At 32.5% G+C, this 16,860-nt stretch overlaps 1 protein-coding gene across 1 annotated transcript; it reads right to left on the bottom strand.

Moving 5' to 3' along the window:
- Positions 1-8,988: 8,988 nt before the first annotated feature.
- On the bottom strand, positions 8,989-13,225 carry LOC139516551 (glutamic acid-rich protein-like). The gene is made up of 6 exons (XM_071306723.1): positions 13,057-13,225; positions 12,175-12,337; positions 11,576-11,692; positions 11,097-11,176; positions 9,986-10,259; positions 8,989-9,542 (listed from the first exon to the last, which is right to left on the bottom strand). Exons 2-6 carry the CDS (start codon positions 12,182-12,184, stop codon positions 9,004-9,006), a joined length of 1,020 nt encoding a protein of 339 aa, XP_071162824.1. The 5' UTR covers positions 12,185-12,337; positions 13,057-13,225; the 3' UTR covers positions 8,989-9,003.
- Positions 13,226-16,860: the final 3,635 nt, after the last annotated feature.

The raw sequence follows: 16,860 nt of genomic DNA on the forward strand, positions 1-16,860 counted from the left end.
TTTGTTCTTTCATTAACGACTGATAATTGGTGTCAGACGAAATGTTTTTGTAAAGAATCAAGTTATTTATAATGAATTTTTGTAGAGTGGTAGCTATTTTCAAAATTATAAAACTGCATGGCATGTCATGATAATATCTGTTTTGTAGATCATTATAGAAAATATTACATTCATTTGCACATAGCAAACAGAACAGTAAATTAGTTTTTGGAGGAAATTTCTATTTGAGAGTAAATTTAGTTTTTGGAGGAAATTTCTATGTGAGAGTAAATTTAGTTTTTGGAGGAAATTTCTATGTGAGAGTAAATTTAGTTTTTGGAGGAAATTTCTATGTGAGAGTCACAAGTCTATAAAATTTGGATTTTGTCTAGATTGTGGTCTTCAACTTCATACTTGATTTGGCCTGTTTAACATTTTTTATTCAAGCTTCAATGATGAGTTTTTTGTAGACGAAACGTGCGTCTTGCACAAATATAAAATTTCAATCCTGGTATCTATGATGAGTTTAAATTTATTTATAACAACATGCATTGACATTTTATAATTGGATGAATACATGCAATTCTCTTACATTAATATTTCACCATTTGTTTAAAACTGATACAAAAACAGAAGTGGCAAACTATGCATGGGAGTACGATGGGGACCAAAGCTAAATTGTATATATAGTGCTTATAAAACCGTTATAATATTGACACAATTCATTTGCTAACATTACTCAAATTCATAAAATATCATAATTATATAGTATCATACAATTTATCACTTGAAATACATGTATAAAGCATTAACATATAAATAATGATTGGTATTGAACTGGAGAAGAAAAAACAAAAATATTTTATGCACTTTTTAATGAATTATTCACAGGAATATTTGTCATGTAACACTTGTGTGTTTAAGGTAATAATTTTCTTTGATTCTTCTAAATTTTTGTGCATACAGACATACCCTAACTTTTTATTATGTTTCTTATTCCAGCAATGTTTAAGTTTTATTTTGACAAAATTTCTTCCATCTGTACATGATATGTATCAACAAGTTGCCTTCAAAAATATCATTTTATGATTCATATTCTCATAAAGGAGAAGTAAGATAATGCCTCTTATATTACCCCTTAAATTCTGAAGAATTAAAAAAAGTATAATATCTAACAATAACTTTCTTCAGATGCTCTCTAGACTTTAAGTCTGTCAGATATGAGCAATTCTATTTATGAATTTTGCCGTACATATTTTCTCTATGACTTCAGACTACTTGCTTCAAATGAAAATTGCATCAACTGCCATAATAGCCTAGTAGTTTTGAGAGCTTGTCATAGTAAATTATAATATTTCAATCTCAGCCATTGCTTTTTTCCAAAAGGTATTTGGTGTAAAATATGTTTTATACACAATTGTTAATGTGGATCTTTTATTTTGCCCAATGGCCATAACTACATACATAACCCCTTAAAAATGTTCATGATTTCAGTGACATCAATACAGACATCTCTGGAAATTAACACAATTTTGAAAGGATTCATTGAAGAATTTGTTTATTTTGCTATTTGGGGGGAAAATTATGGTCACCATGCCTCCTACTCTATTTAAAGTAACATGTACTTTTTTTTTTAAATATTTAAATGCTTATTGTTATGAATAAAGATCTTGATAAATGTCTTAATTTTTTTGTATTGATTGAAAAACATTTATTTTTATTCCAAGCTACCTTCAATCTATCGGTAATTAAAATGAGTGCCCTGCACTTGCACCTCATTTTAGTTTGGTTGTTTACATGTCCCAAATTGAAGATTTCATACAATACATAGAAAGTAAAGGGTAAATGCAGAGAATTTATTTTAATGAGATTGAGCTAGCTTAAGCAACCTATGGATTTTTAGTTTTCTCAGTAAAATGAGTTTTATGATTATATCTGTATTACTATCCATGACATAAAATATACATAATTTCTGTTGATTCAGTAAGTAGTTCAAATAATTATATATTGTCAGTATATATCATAAATACTGCCAAAATAAGACTGTATCAGCCTTTAAGCCAGTGAAAAGGGGAGATGGAAGGATACATCAGAAATTTATGAATAAAAGGAGATGTGGGGTTTGTTATAAATGAGGCCGCATTTATTAAAGGGCAAAAAAATCAAACATAAAAGAGTCAATACAGTATAATTATTGTCCATAGTTTCATAGAATAGTATTCACATGCTTAATATATCTCCAATCTTTTCCCTTCAGTATTTTTAGAATATCCTCCATTCAAACTTACTTATTTCAGAATATTCTTTTCAAAATATTTAAGGCAGTCCACACTTATTTCAGGACCTATACCATTCAGTTTCAGAATATCCTAAAATCGATTTTTGGTGGTCCTAAAGAAATTTTCGACCTCGCTTCAATTCAGACTATTTGACAAGATATACTGATTACATAATATTGAGCTACATACCTGTTAAGGATATCCTGAAGTATTGAGGACCCAGTGAAATAATGAACTTTTGACTGATTATTTTTGAATGGCTGAAATATTTCAGGACCCTAAATCAGAGTATGGAGGCCATTTGGGCTGTATGCTTGAATTATCAGATCCCCAAAACCTAATTATATGTGCATGTTTTCATTGAATTTGAGGAAATATTGATATTTATTCTTATTATTGGTAAAGCTATGCTACGTTGCGATAATAACCATTAAATCATTTTGAATTTTGAAAATAAAACCTAGAAATAGCAGCCATAATGGGGCCCCCCCCTTTTTGGGAAAAAGTTTGGTTGCTTATATAGGGAATCATTGAAGCGTGACTGGAGCGGGCCCCCTCTTAGGTCAGTCAGTGGGCCCCCACTTATGAAAATTTCTGGATCCCCCACTGATTACATAGTATTAATGCAGAACAATTAGATATCAAGTCGACGACATGGGTATCTATCAAGTTGGATGTAGAAAATGCATAACCTCCGATTTGAAAAAAATGCCACGGACGGAGAACATATCAATCTATTAGTTCAGTAATTTTCATGTCTGCTTTCCATTATGTGACTCAAGAAAAGATTCCAATAAATGGGTATCGAAAAGAGAAAATCGTTGTTAGGGTGTGTTTGAGCTGTATAATTTGTCTTTAAAACGTACAAAGCATGAGTATTTGATATATCATCTCGCATCAGATTCTATCATTTGAATATATCAAAGCTACAGGTTGGCTTTATAACATAAAAAAATCACAGCACGAAAAGATGAAATTATATATGGGTCAAGTGAAAAAATCTAATGAATCACAAAAACAGAGTAGTTTTTGTTCGAATAGATATTTTTTTTACTAAAAGTACCGTTGACGACAGTCTTTTAAGTTGGATGATGAAAATGCATATCTTCGAGAAAAAAAATTTTGTGTGTGATAACGGGTTTATAATCTTCAATCACTGAAATTTTTTGGTCTGCCCTTCCACGAAATATTTAATAAGAATTATTTTAAATGTTTAAGAATTTTCGAAAACTCCACCTGACAACCGATCAGACAATAGTTTTGAGTTGAATCAATGCAGACAAGATCATTAACTGATGCTCATTAGCTAATAAATTCATTTGTCTTTTAAAATATAACTGACATATAACGATCGTAATGGTGCTGTGTTGATAAATTTATCGGTTTTCAAGAGCAAAATTGGCAGCGCGTCATCCCTACAATGGCTTCCATTTCTATTCTACGATTGTGAAAATGAACTGGCGTAATGGACAAGTAGAATCCGGACTGTAAACCAGTGCATCTGGAAAAGTGTTCGGTTAACCCTCTCATAATCTCATTACTACCTGGGACAACAACATCACAGCAAACTGTAAACGTCAGTTGAAAAAATGGATTGACTAAAAAAATCGACATTCATGTAAAAACTAAAAACTAAGAGTCATAAGGTTTCTGCTTTTACCAACACAGATGAATTTTTACATAGCGAAAGCTCTTAACAGGTTGAGATTTTAAACGACCCAATTGCAATAAGTCTGTACTAAAGAATACATGAGCAGCATACCAACATAAAGCCGCTTAAGGATCTGGTAATATACCATTGCTCATACTAAAAGAAGCAGCAAATGGGTGGCTCCCATCATTTCCAATCTTTTCAAACCTCCATTGACAATGATGAAATACCAGACGACTAGAAAGATATGACTATCGTTTACTTTTCCAAAAAAATAAAAAGGAAAAGCATATAGCAGCAATTTATCGTCTGGTATCATTTACTTGAATTCTATTTCATGCAAGGTTCTCGAACATACGACCCACAGTTCAGTCAATACATTTTTGAAATAGCATATAACATCTTGACCGAAAAACAGCTTGAATTTTATATTATCAAGCTCGTATTATACATCGACGCAGGAAAGCGTCAAATCAAAAAATTAAAATAGCCGTCCAAGACGTCAAAATTATTTGGACTAGGGTTCCACAAGATACTGTATTCCATTACTCTTCTAAGTTTCCCCACGAATCAGTTCAACATTTTGTTTTCAAACTATTCCCGGACGACTGCCTTCTCTTCCATCACACCCGAAGAATTCCCAAGACGAGGTAAAATTACAACAGGACTTTCCAACACTATAGATTACTGGAAAACTAAATGACAGATGAAATTTCATTTAAAAAAATGCATTGTTATTCGCATCAACACCAGCATTTAATTAAAATGAGAAATTACTACAAATTACAAGGCCACACTCTCTGAACCGACCAGCAAATTACCATGGAATCTTATTGACATCACTACCAAAAAGCATCCAAATCCATCGGATTCATTAGACGAAACATAAGAGGTCTCATATATATATATATATATACTACCCTCCGACTATACAAGAGTAGAACCACCTTCAAACAGCTACTACGGAAGCCTTTAGTCTGACAATAGAGGAGTCCAGCGTGCACTATCAACTATAGTGCACCTTAGAAATTATCACCATAGACAGCAGTGGAGTGTATATAATTGTAATTGTATAGTATTTCGAAACGTTTTATCTGTAAATGATGACAGGAGAATCGCGGGATTTTAAAATAATATGTCGTTACAAGCAGTCAGTTTGAAAACATCACTAATATGTATTGTTGGCTTCAGCCTTGCAAAGTAAATAATTAAATCTCATTGAATCCGTATTCATGTGACCTTCAAGTTAATCCTCCAGCTGGATGGGTTAAAGTTATGCATGTTCTAAGCGTGTTTGACTATTAAAGGAATAGAATGTTAACGTTAAAAGTGAAACAATGGTAAACCATTTCCATGATATTCATTCTTATACAGATAAAACGATGATTTTAATATTTAACCTTATTTTTATCTAAAATATGACATCAAACAGGCCTAGAAATATCCAATGGCACGTGCTTGCTATCAACTGTTTTTGTCTTGGGTAATATCACCGTCGGCAGTTTTCGGAGATCATCTGATTAATAAGATGGAGTCTAAACTAATTTTCGCACGAAATGCTGATATTAATTGTCAATCATTGTCGAGCCCATGTATTATTAATAGTCTATTTTATACTTTTTGTCATTTTGATATTCGTTTTAGTATGGTGTAAATTAAATATAAGAAATGGAGTCAGATCGATGAACATGAATTCGGGGTCAAAATACTTATTTACGTAAATGCTTAACTATTTCTGTATATACGCGAATAATTCGATTGATGTATATACGTAAATCAAATTCCGTATATGTAAATCGAATTCTGTGTATTCAGAATTTTATATGGCCTTCCAAATACCGTTTCGATCCCTAACATCACTGAAGAGACATTTATTGTCGAAATCCGAAAATGGTATTCAAAAAAAATATTAACACCTTATGTTTGTGGCATAGCATCGTGGCCACGAGTTAATTGTTTTCTGTTAGTATTAAATTTATATTAAGATCCATTTTGTTACATCTTGTGATCAATTTTATTTGGCAATCGCCAATGGCAGTCAGCAGGGTTAAAGAACACCAGTTGTTCGACCTATTAGTCAAATGCGTTTTGTTTAAATATACTTCTTCACTTTTTTGGTCTTTTGGAAAATGTTGTTTGTGCTGTATATAGACCCTTCTGCAACGAAATTTGTTTTACATGCACACGTATAAAAATTGCGGTTTTTATCCAACGCAATCATAGGTTTGAACGCTGTTTTCATTTTAGACTCGCTCATAATTATTTCTGTATATACGTTACAGAGGCGGATTTAGGGGGGGGGGGGGGCAGGGGGTCCGGGTCCCCCTTTTTGGTAAAAAAATTGGTTGCTTATATAGGGAATCACTGAAGCGTGACTGGAGCGGGCCCTTTCTTAGGTCAGTCAGTGGGACCCCACTTATGAAAATTTCTGGATCCGCCACTGCGTTATTTGATTTCTGCCGGTAAAATCGTAATTCGATTTCCTTATGTATACGGAATTATTTCTAAATAAACGTGATTTCGATTTACGTATATATACACACGAAGGGCCTACGGTGACCTATAGTTGTTAATGTCTGTGTCATTTTGGTCTCTTGTGGAGACTGAGTTGTCGGCTCAAATAAATTGGCAATTATACCACATCTTCTTTTTTATATAACTATTTTTTTATATATACTAGTTAGTAATCGAATTTGTATTATATTCGTAACTAAGAATCTTTTATCTTGATTCTTTTCCATTGTATAATATTTAAAAATCAAATATGAGAATATAAGTCACATCGGTCAACATGAATTTGACAGCTTATATATGCCCCTTTCAAACTTTTATTAAATAGACAACTTTCAACAGTTATTAATTAAAAAGTTACTATTTTTCGTTTCAAAGATAAAATGATAATAGAAATCACGCGAGTAAAAATTCGAGAGCAGCTTAATTACGATTCACGAATGTCTGGTTAATTGAAAGGATCAACAAAACCTTTCGATCTTTTCTATAAACTAACCCCACTGGACCTCGTTTGTTTAATCCATAATCCGTTTATACACCGGTTGCTTCCCCTGCAGTTGTTTTTATAAGTTTAAAAGTTAGTACACGAATAGTCAACATTACCAAATATCATAGTCATGGTGAGTTAAACTTTAGATTATTATTACTTCTGTATAGACTTGCATCTAATTTTAAACACAGATGAAATTTGATTCATGACCTTATTTTGACTGTATGATTATTGACATTAAATGACCTATAGGCATAAAACTTGTGGCTAAGTGTGCCAGTTCATTTCAAGTTAATAGTAATGAATTCAAGACGGTTAGATGGAATGAGAATAAAACTCACTAAATTACAAAATTGAAAGAAGACGATATGATTTTTACACTCAAAACGAAAGTGAAACACGTGGAGCACTAAAGCATAAAATACTGCAGAGAGTGTACGTGTCTGTCGAAATATTGCTTTTTAACGGTGACAAATAGAAGATAGAAACTTGATTTTGTTCATATAGTTAGTTATAATTTTTTTTATGAATCGAAATGTTTTAACAGTTTTGGTGTTCTTTGATGTGTAAAAAACTTCCTCTCTTGTCAAGTTGATCGAAAAAATTAAATTGAACCCAAGTGACTGCCCGTACGCGGCTATAGCAGTATAATAATGACCGTAGCAGTCATGTGGTGATAAGTTCTGCTTATTCAATAGTTTATTTAAGTTGTGCATTGAATATCTAGTCCAACATTATCATAAATAAAATACTGTGAACAAAAGTAAACGGAGAGCAACTGATTTATAAGTAGCTTGAGACGATCCGTGATTGGAATCGGAGTACGACCTCGGATGTACATTTAGAAACCAGAAACTGGAATCGGATGGAGATTCACATGAAGAGTCAACTATAACAATAACTGAGGACATAACATGCAGTCGTCGGGAAGAATTTACGAAACTTGTTACCGACTACTAATATATGAGGGGGCAATAGGGGGGTCCGTGATTTTGGCCAAAAAGTTAACAAAAATGCATAAATGCTGATAACAGTTAATAAATTGGGTTGAAAACAGTTAACAGCTTTAATCATTTTGTTAATTTGTCTCAGATAACAGTTAATAACACCTTGAAAAGGGCCAAAACAGGTTAACATACAAAGGTATTGCCCCCCCCCCCCCCCCCCCCCTCATATATTGTAGGCGGAAATAAAAGACCAGACGAAATTATTGTCTGGCAACAAATAAAGTCTACAAATGAAAACAAAGGAGATTGTAATGTCTATCTAACACCTAGTAGAAAAGAGCAATGGTTAAAGAGACTAATCACAAAAATACTGAACTTAGAGGAAAATCCAATCGGAAAGTCCATAATCACATGGCGAAATCAAATGACAAAACACATAAAAAACGAATGGAAAAGAACTGTCATGTTACTGATTTGGTACAGGCATTTTCAAATGTAGAAAATAGTGGATTAAACCTGGTTTTATAGAGCTAACCCTCTCACTTTGATGACAGTCTCGTCAAATTCTGTTATATTTACAATGATGTGTGAACTAAACAGAAATAATGAATAAAATAGTCAAAATATGTTAATTCAGTACTTGTCGTTTGTTGGTGTGTTACATATTCGTTCATTATTTTTTACATAGATTAGTCCTTTTGTTTTCCAGTTTGAATTGTTTTACATTTGTCATTCCGGGGCCTTTTATATCTACATATGCGGTATAGGCTTTGTCTATTGTTGAAGGCAGTGCGGTGACTGATTGTTGTTAATTATGATTTCTGTGTAATTTGGTCTCTTGGGAAGAGTTGTCTCAATGGCAATCGTACCAAATCTTTTTTACATGTATATTGAAACGGACTTCAGTGGACAGTGAAAATGGGAGAAAATCTCTAATTTCGAATTTAAATTAGAAGGATCATATCATAGGGAACATGTGATCTACGTTTGAAGTTGATTGGACTTAAGATCGGCACGAAGCACACACACAAAACCAAGCAAAAAGAAAAGCGACACAAACTACCGAAGTAGGAGTGTACTAGCAGTTACAAAATGTTATATTTAAAGCACAATTAAAGTCTATAAATAAACAGATTCTTCAACAAATTAACAATGTTTTTGGCTTTTTATTAAGGAAATAGAACGTAATTTTTTTTTATAGAAAGTAGCTAGTTCATCAGCACACATCTTTGTTTTTCTTCTGCTTTTTTTGATACACGATAAGGATCGGAAAAATCCACTGATTCTTGCAGCAAATGTGGTTTTCTTTCCGGCATTTTTGGTACTCATTTTAATGTCTTTTGCATCTTTTTCGGAATATTCATTCACTTCATTATTTCCAATACTATCACAACTGATTGTCTGTTCTTCGGTTACCTCAGTCTCTTTCTCTGTTTTGTTTTTCTCAACATCGATTGTTTGATCTGTTGTCTTCCTCTCGTCTTCGTCATTCTCTGTCTCTTCATTTGCTTTGACTATTTTGGAACCATTTTGTTGGTCCCCATCAATATCGATAGTTTTATTTTTATCGTCTTCATCTGTTTTTACTGTTGTTAAATCATTTTGTTTATTCTGAACAACACCGATAGCTTGGAATACTTTCTTCTTTTCGTCCTTTACTCTCTTTTTCTCCATCTTCTTCATTTCTGTCAAGATAAACATTGATGTAGAAATTTTAATGTTTTCATATAAGATTTTAAACTCCGTGCACTCTGGGTTTATTTTTTGTAGTGTTGATCCGAAATTTACCTATTACCAGCATTTAGTATATTTATTCAGTTCTCTTTGAATTTATAATATTAAGTTATACTAAATAAATTTCAAACTGTAAGACAAACTTTTCATGAATCGTGTATGTATATGGAACTCTGAATTAGGCAATTAATTTCTATAAATTATATCATAAAAATGTGAAATATGATAATTGAATTAGAAATTTGTACATTTCTCTTATTGATTTTAATACATCATTGGCAATGTGGTTGTTTGAAGTTAGAAAAGACTTACGCCTACGGCAACTATATCCATCAAAACTCAATAAGTCAGAAAAAGACTGAAGAAAGTAGACATATTTATATGAAATAAATACCTTTTTCCAACATCCTATTTGCTTTTTCACCCATCTTTTTCATCTGTTTTCTCCTCTTTTGTTCCTTCTTCCATTTTGACTTCACATCCTTATTGTGTCTTTGGTTACTCTTTTCGATTGCTTTGAATTGTGTTTTAACAATCTTTTCCTCTTCTTTAGCTTTTTTCTGTTTTATTTTTTCCTCTTTCATAAGTTCTCTTTTCATTTTCCTTTCGTCCTTTTTCGTATCTTTGTCATTTATTGATCCTTTCAGTACAGAATTCTGGACTGGATCCTATAATGATAATACAGCATTTTTTAAATAACACAACACTCACACGTAAAATTGATATTGAAATGTTGCAAACAAATTGATTACTCACTAAAGATATATTTCAAGATACGTTTAAAAAACGAAGAGTTTATTATCAAAATGTCAAAAAGTTGTTTAAATTTGAAACAAATAAGATTTACGGCATACGTTTACTTTTTTACATTGGTTAGAGGTATAGGGGGAGGGTTGAGATCTCACAAACATGTTTAACCCCGCCGCATTTTTGCGCCTGTCCCAAGTTAGGAGCCTCTGGCCTTTGTTAGTCTTGTATTATTTTAATTTTAGTTTCTTGTGTACAATTTGGAAATTAGTATGGCGTTCATTATCACTGGACTAGTATATATTTGTTTAGGGGCCAGCTGAAGGACGCCTCCGGGTGCGGGAATTTCTCGCTACATTGAAGACCTGTTGGTGACCCTCTGCTGTTGTTTTTTATTTGGTCGGGTTGTTGTCTCTTTGACACATTCCCCATTTCCATTCTCAATTTTATAAAGTTCAAATGTACCATTGGAAATCTCTTGATTTTCATTACAACCACCGAAACCCAACTAACTATCACTGACACACAAGCATGAAAAAATCACATCCTTTTGGCTAAAATAAAATGGAACAACTTTAGCTTTTACCGTTTAGAAAATGTGTAGCAACGCTACGTTAAAGGAATTTTTAATAGAACAGATTTCATCGTGAATATGAAAAACAGCAATGAAATCACTGTTCCACTTAAAGTATGAAATTGGAATCTTATTACCATTAACATCTACCCCATTATAATATCCCCTTAATTCTCTATTGTACCTTATTTATATGTTCGACTGCATTCTTCAATGGATTATCTCCAATTCTCTGCACGTGGATCGGCCTTGTTATTATCATTTCTAGAAAGAAAGAAAAAAAGAAAAATCTTTTACTTTCTTTTCCTCCAGCCTTTAGATTTGTGGGTCACAGCAGTTACATCAACTAACTTAAGAATTAAAAATATAAACTTTCATCTGAGATGATATGATACCTTAATTGTTTCCTTATTTTCTTTCAGATTTGTCATTCTCAGTGAAGAAAATTTGAAACACTTTCATATACCTTTTTTTCTGAATAAGCGGTATGGGTGTTACTCATTATTAAAGTCTGTACGGTAACATATAGTTATTAATATCTATGTCATTTGGTCTCTTGTGGGGAGTTGTCTCATTTGCAATCATACCACATCTTCTTATTTTTGTACACACCAAGAAAACGTATAGAGGTGATAATGCGTAAATATATCAAAGAAGTATTACCCCGTCTTTGCTCTGTTGATATATCCACACCCATTTCTGGTTTCTTTTCTTCCTTATTCATAATTTCTGTTATATCCTCGTCTTTTTCTGATTTCTGCTCTTCCTTATTTTCTCTTTCTGTTGAAATAAATCAAATAAATATTCAAATGAGGAAAATCAGCTTTGTTATCGTTATGAACAATATACAATTCTAAAGTTATAAACAATAAAAAAGATGTTGCATGAAATTATTCTCAGTAGATTGTTACAACAGAATCAGTTAAAACGTTCAAATTTTACGCTCTTGTTTGATGACCGAATAGAAATTCGCGAATTTTAGCGACACATCGTATTTGACCCTTGTCTACCGTTGGAAGCCGTATGTTGACCTCTAGATGTCTGAAGGGGTTTTTGGTCATTGTGCGTCCCATTCATGTTTTACCCATGACTGGAATCTAAAGAGAAAACTCAAACTTAGTAAAATGAAATATAACAGAAAACACCTAACAAAACTGAGAAAAGATGTAGGTTTAAATACAGTGACAAAAGAGAACGGACTATTTTGAACAATTGACCTGTTTATCTAAATAAGATTTACATATGACATTAGTAATACATACTTAATTCCATTTTCCAAATTAGCCTCTTTGCCTCAGAAGCCTTTTTGTCTAGTATGTCCTCAAGCGAACACTCGAATTCTGCTGTACTTAAATGGCCTCACAAAACCCGGACACGGTAAAATGATCCCTTTCCTCTTGTTGGGCGGACATTGCCATTCTCAACCTATTAATTGTTGAACCAACTATTAATTAAAAATGTATCATACAATCTTTTGTATCACCCCCTTTTTCAGTGTAAACAGTATTTATTAATGAAAAATACAAGATATATATTACAATGTTACATAAAGTTCAAATATGGGATTCGGAAACAAGTTTCGAAATTTTTTTATAAATCCGTCACCCTTTTTTCCTAACCTTTCTTCGTTTTTTTAAATTTCGAAATCTGCTGCAATCAAATATGGCTTCACATTAACAGATTTTTTGTAGATCTACATGAAATTAATATACATTGAAAAGGATTTTATTTAGGCATGTGTCTTGTTCGGTGTTTGATTTTTAAGTCACTTAATATATTTCAAACCTTTTTTCCTGTAGTTGGTATATTGACTTAAATAAATTTTGCTAAATAAGCATTTTTCAGGAAGTTTGTCAATCGTGTAGATTGCATATGACGAGCGAAAATAGCCATCAGTAACAAAGTTAAACATATGTTTCGTTGAGTTAACACTAATTCTTCCTCTAATTAAACCTAAGACGTTTTTGCATGGTAGATAAACACCGGTGACAAAAATATATTGTGACTTGATAGGAGCTATTTCTGAAATGCGGGTTTTTTGTTTTATGGTTGTTCTTTCTAAACATGTTTTATGGTTGTTCTTTCTAAATAAATAACTGATTGAAAAGTGCATTACTTGAATAAAGTGAAATAACATTACTCACCAGAATCGTCTTTCGAATTTCTTATCTTCAAAAAGCTGAATACTAAGAATAAATTTCTAGACCGAAAACTTACTCCGCTGCAGCGTATTGCCGATACTTCGACAATAACGTTGGCATTGGGGATATTTATGACGTCGAAGTATGGTAACAGCGCTGCCGCATAGATTTCTAAGATTCACTGTATCTACATTTTTTGTGTGATAACACCCAATAAATTGCAATGTGTTGGTCAATAAATTGTCCACTGTGCTTAAATCAATAAGTTTCACTGTGTTTGTCAAAAAGTTTTTCCAAGTGTTTGTCATTGGTAACAGCACAGCCTGCAGTTTTCTCAGATTCTTTGTTATCTCCCTTTTCTGTTTGATGATGGCTAATAAGTTGTAATGTCACAGACTTGTTAATTTATTGGGTTAAATTTTATGGGTACAGCAGTCACCATCGTGTAACAATTTTAAAAGGAACAATTTAACAGAACACAAAAACATCTAGATTTGAATCACTAGAAGTGTAAGGTCATTGTTAAATTACCAAAAGGAGATATAGAAAGACAAATTAATTGCTGTACAGTGACTTGACAATGAATGACACTTGGTCACCAGAGGCGGATTTAGGGGGGGGGGGGCAGGGCCCCCCCCCCTTTTTGGGGGAAAATTTGGTTGCTTATATAGGGAATCACTGAAGCGTGACTGGAGCGGGCCCCCTCTTAGGTCAGTCAGTGGGCCCCCACTTATGAAAATTTCTGGATCCGCCACTGGTCACAGAAAGAGCTTCTAGTATTACCATGATTACTATTAGGCAACTTTGAAAAAACTTATTTAAAACGAAAAATCTCGAAAAGTAAAGCAATGGAAAACGAGCTGAGACTACAATGACAACGATGAAGACGATCATGATAATAATGATGATTGTCATGATAATGATGATTATGAGCATGATGGTAAATATGATATGCATGTGCAGGACTGTTACCTATTTATGCCGTATGAATATTTACAATTCTCTGCACGACAAACTCTCCACGCCGATTCACGTGGATGGAAACCAATGGCCTTGCATCCATACCATTGTTTTGGATATTAAGACATTACTGTAATAGTGTTATATCTATTCAACAATGTACTGTATGCATAATTATATTTTTTTCTTATTTAACATTTATTGTTGATTTGTATAAATGCCGTGGTGTTCGTTTGTGTCTCTGATGTCCAGTATGTGTTTGGTTATTACTTGTGCTCTGTGTGAGTGATCAACCGATGTGGTATATCTGATCTGAATAAAATTCTGATCCATCTTTCACGGCCGACACTCGGCTAACCGAGAGATTGGTCGGTTAATCTATATTGAGTATGCGGCTATATCGGCGGTTGGTTTGTTAATCGGGTTGGTTATACGTCTGTTAAGAGTAAAACGCACTATTTAATGTTAAACTCTGTTAAATATACAGATTTTTGGCATATTATAAGAACCAAATCAAAAAAAGAAAAGTGTCTGACAAAATGATATCTATCATAGAACATTTTCCACCTTTAAAAACATTTCATAGTCTGCGCAGTTTTCAGTAAAACTAAAAGGCGTCGCGCAAGTATGTAGTATTTATGCTTATACGCATAGCAATTTTTTTAATAAAAGGCGAAACAAACAAATTAAGATATCATTTAAAGAACACAAAATAGTACTTTGGTTCTAAAAAATAAATTGACATTAGTAAATATTTCATTATTGTAATATAACGTGAATAATACCACGTTTTAGTGAAAATTATGAGAATAAAGTCTGTTAATGGGTTGGGCAATTAAAATTGTGTCAGTTAAGAGTTATTTAGCCACGGCAATAGTTTTGCTACCTTTATATTTTCCCATTGAAAAAGTTAAGAATGAGATGTTCTTGAGTAAAAAAAATGACAATACGGTGCAACAGTATCCTTTTAGTAAGAGCATTTTTATTTCTATGCATTTTATTGAAGGGTGTGTCACTTCAATAAAGTCTGATTCAAAATTTTATTTTGGAGTTATTGAGTTTTTGTAAAAAAAAAGTTGTTTTTTTTCACATGTCGCGCCGTATCTTAAAAAACCATTAATGATTGACTATTGCTTAAAACTTTACACACTTCTTAGTTATATTAATCTCAAGATCTGTATATTTTTGGGTGATGATTCAAAATTTTATTTTAGAGTTTTGAGTTGTAAAAAAAAAGGTTTTTTTTTTTCACATGTCGCGCCGTATCTCAGAAACTATTTATGATTATTGCATAAAACTTCTCACACAAGACGAAGGGCGTATCATGTGCTCATGGCGCAGCTGTTTATTTAGCAATATATCACTCTCTACTGTACTTATCTATTATTCTATATTCTGCGACTCCATCCAGATTCTCGTGTATACAATGAGGGTCCAGATTGGGAGTGATGTTTATTTCTGTATTCTTTAAATTGTGATGTCACTTTTCTCTACATTTTATTTATCTTACTCATTATTCTTTCTCTATTCTTTATATGTTAGCATCCAAATATATTTTACTTACTGATGTTTAGTTACATACGACGTTTGTCTCTGATTTATATACTGGTTACCAATGTAGATGACACATTGGTGTCATTCATGACAATTAAACAGAATCCACATGCTATATGCGACCATTCTTGGATGAAATTGATATTACTTTAAAACTAGACTTTTTGAAAACATTTTTATCAACTTGCATTGTCTAAATTGTTCATTGTTCATGTGTTGTTTCCGTAAATTTTATGTTTCATTGTTCATGTGTTGTTTCCGTATATTTTATGTTCCTAGTTCATGTGTTGTTTTCTATTTTATGTTTCATTGTTCATATGTTGTTTCCGTATATTTTATGTTTTATTGTTCATGTGTTGTTTTCGTATATTTTAGCCGCTCGTCTTGAGCCTACCCATTTGATCCGATAACACCCCATATAGCAATAAAATTATACTTTAATTGCCATTCATTACTCTTAACAGACCAATTAACAGACCGGGTTTTATACATTCGACCCATTAACAGACCAGGTTTTAAATAAAAAATGATTAATGTCACCAAAATACAGATTTTCGTGTAGATTTTTCACACAATGATATTAATATGGTTAACAAACATAATGCCTGTCTCTTTTCGATGTTCAAAATATTGAATGCAAGTAAATTCAACCAACGTGTCATTTTGTGTACATTTTGTGTGTGTAAAATCATTAAATGTGTATAAATTTATTGATGAGTAACCCGCCTTTTCATTTTATAGATCGTTTATCGAAGCTAGAAAAAAAATAATTACACCACTGTATTCAGTACATTGAATTGTTTTGTCAGACATGAATATTTTTTATGATAAAAATATATTTAAAAAGTTATACAATGAAACATACTGAACTTGCTATGATTTTCTCGATAACACCGGATTAACAGACTTTAGCCGAGTGTCGGCAGTGTCTTTACTCGCGAGCTAGTTTAAAATCAAATAAGGATTACGAAATCTGAGACCTGTAATTTAATTAGATTGTGGTAAATCGAGAAGCAACTTTAGTATCACCTCATTTAATAACTCATCATAACTATCACTTGCACTTATATAGCTTAATGTCAAACATGAAGTCGCTTAATAATGATGTCCTTTTCCACATAGATAGGTAGAAGTCTTGTAATCGTAAGTCCAATAACGACATATCGATGATTTCCTTACGTTCAAAATGGCTGACTAAATCTAGTTGAATAAGGATGTCTTTGAAATCAAAGCACCAATTGTTTCGGCATCGCTCATAATCAAATTCGAAAGCAAGTTTTGTAATCCGCTGAT

Source organism: Mytilus edulis, chromosome 3, assembly GCF_963676685.1.
Source record: "Mytilus edulis chromosome 3, xbMytEdul2.2, whole genome shotgun sequence".
Classification (NCBI taxonomy): domain Eukaryota; kingdom Metazoa; phylum Mollusca; class Bivalvia; order Mytilida; family Mytilidae; genus Mytilus; species Mytilus edulis.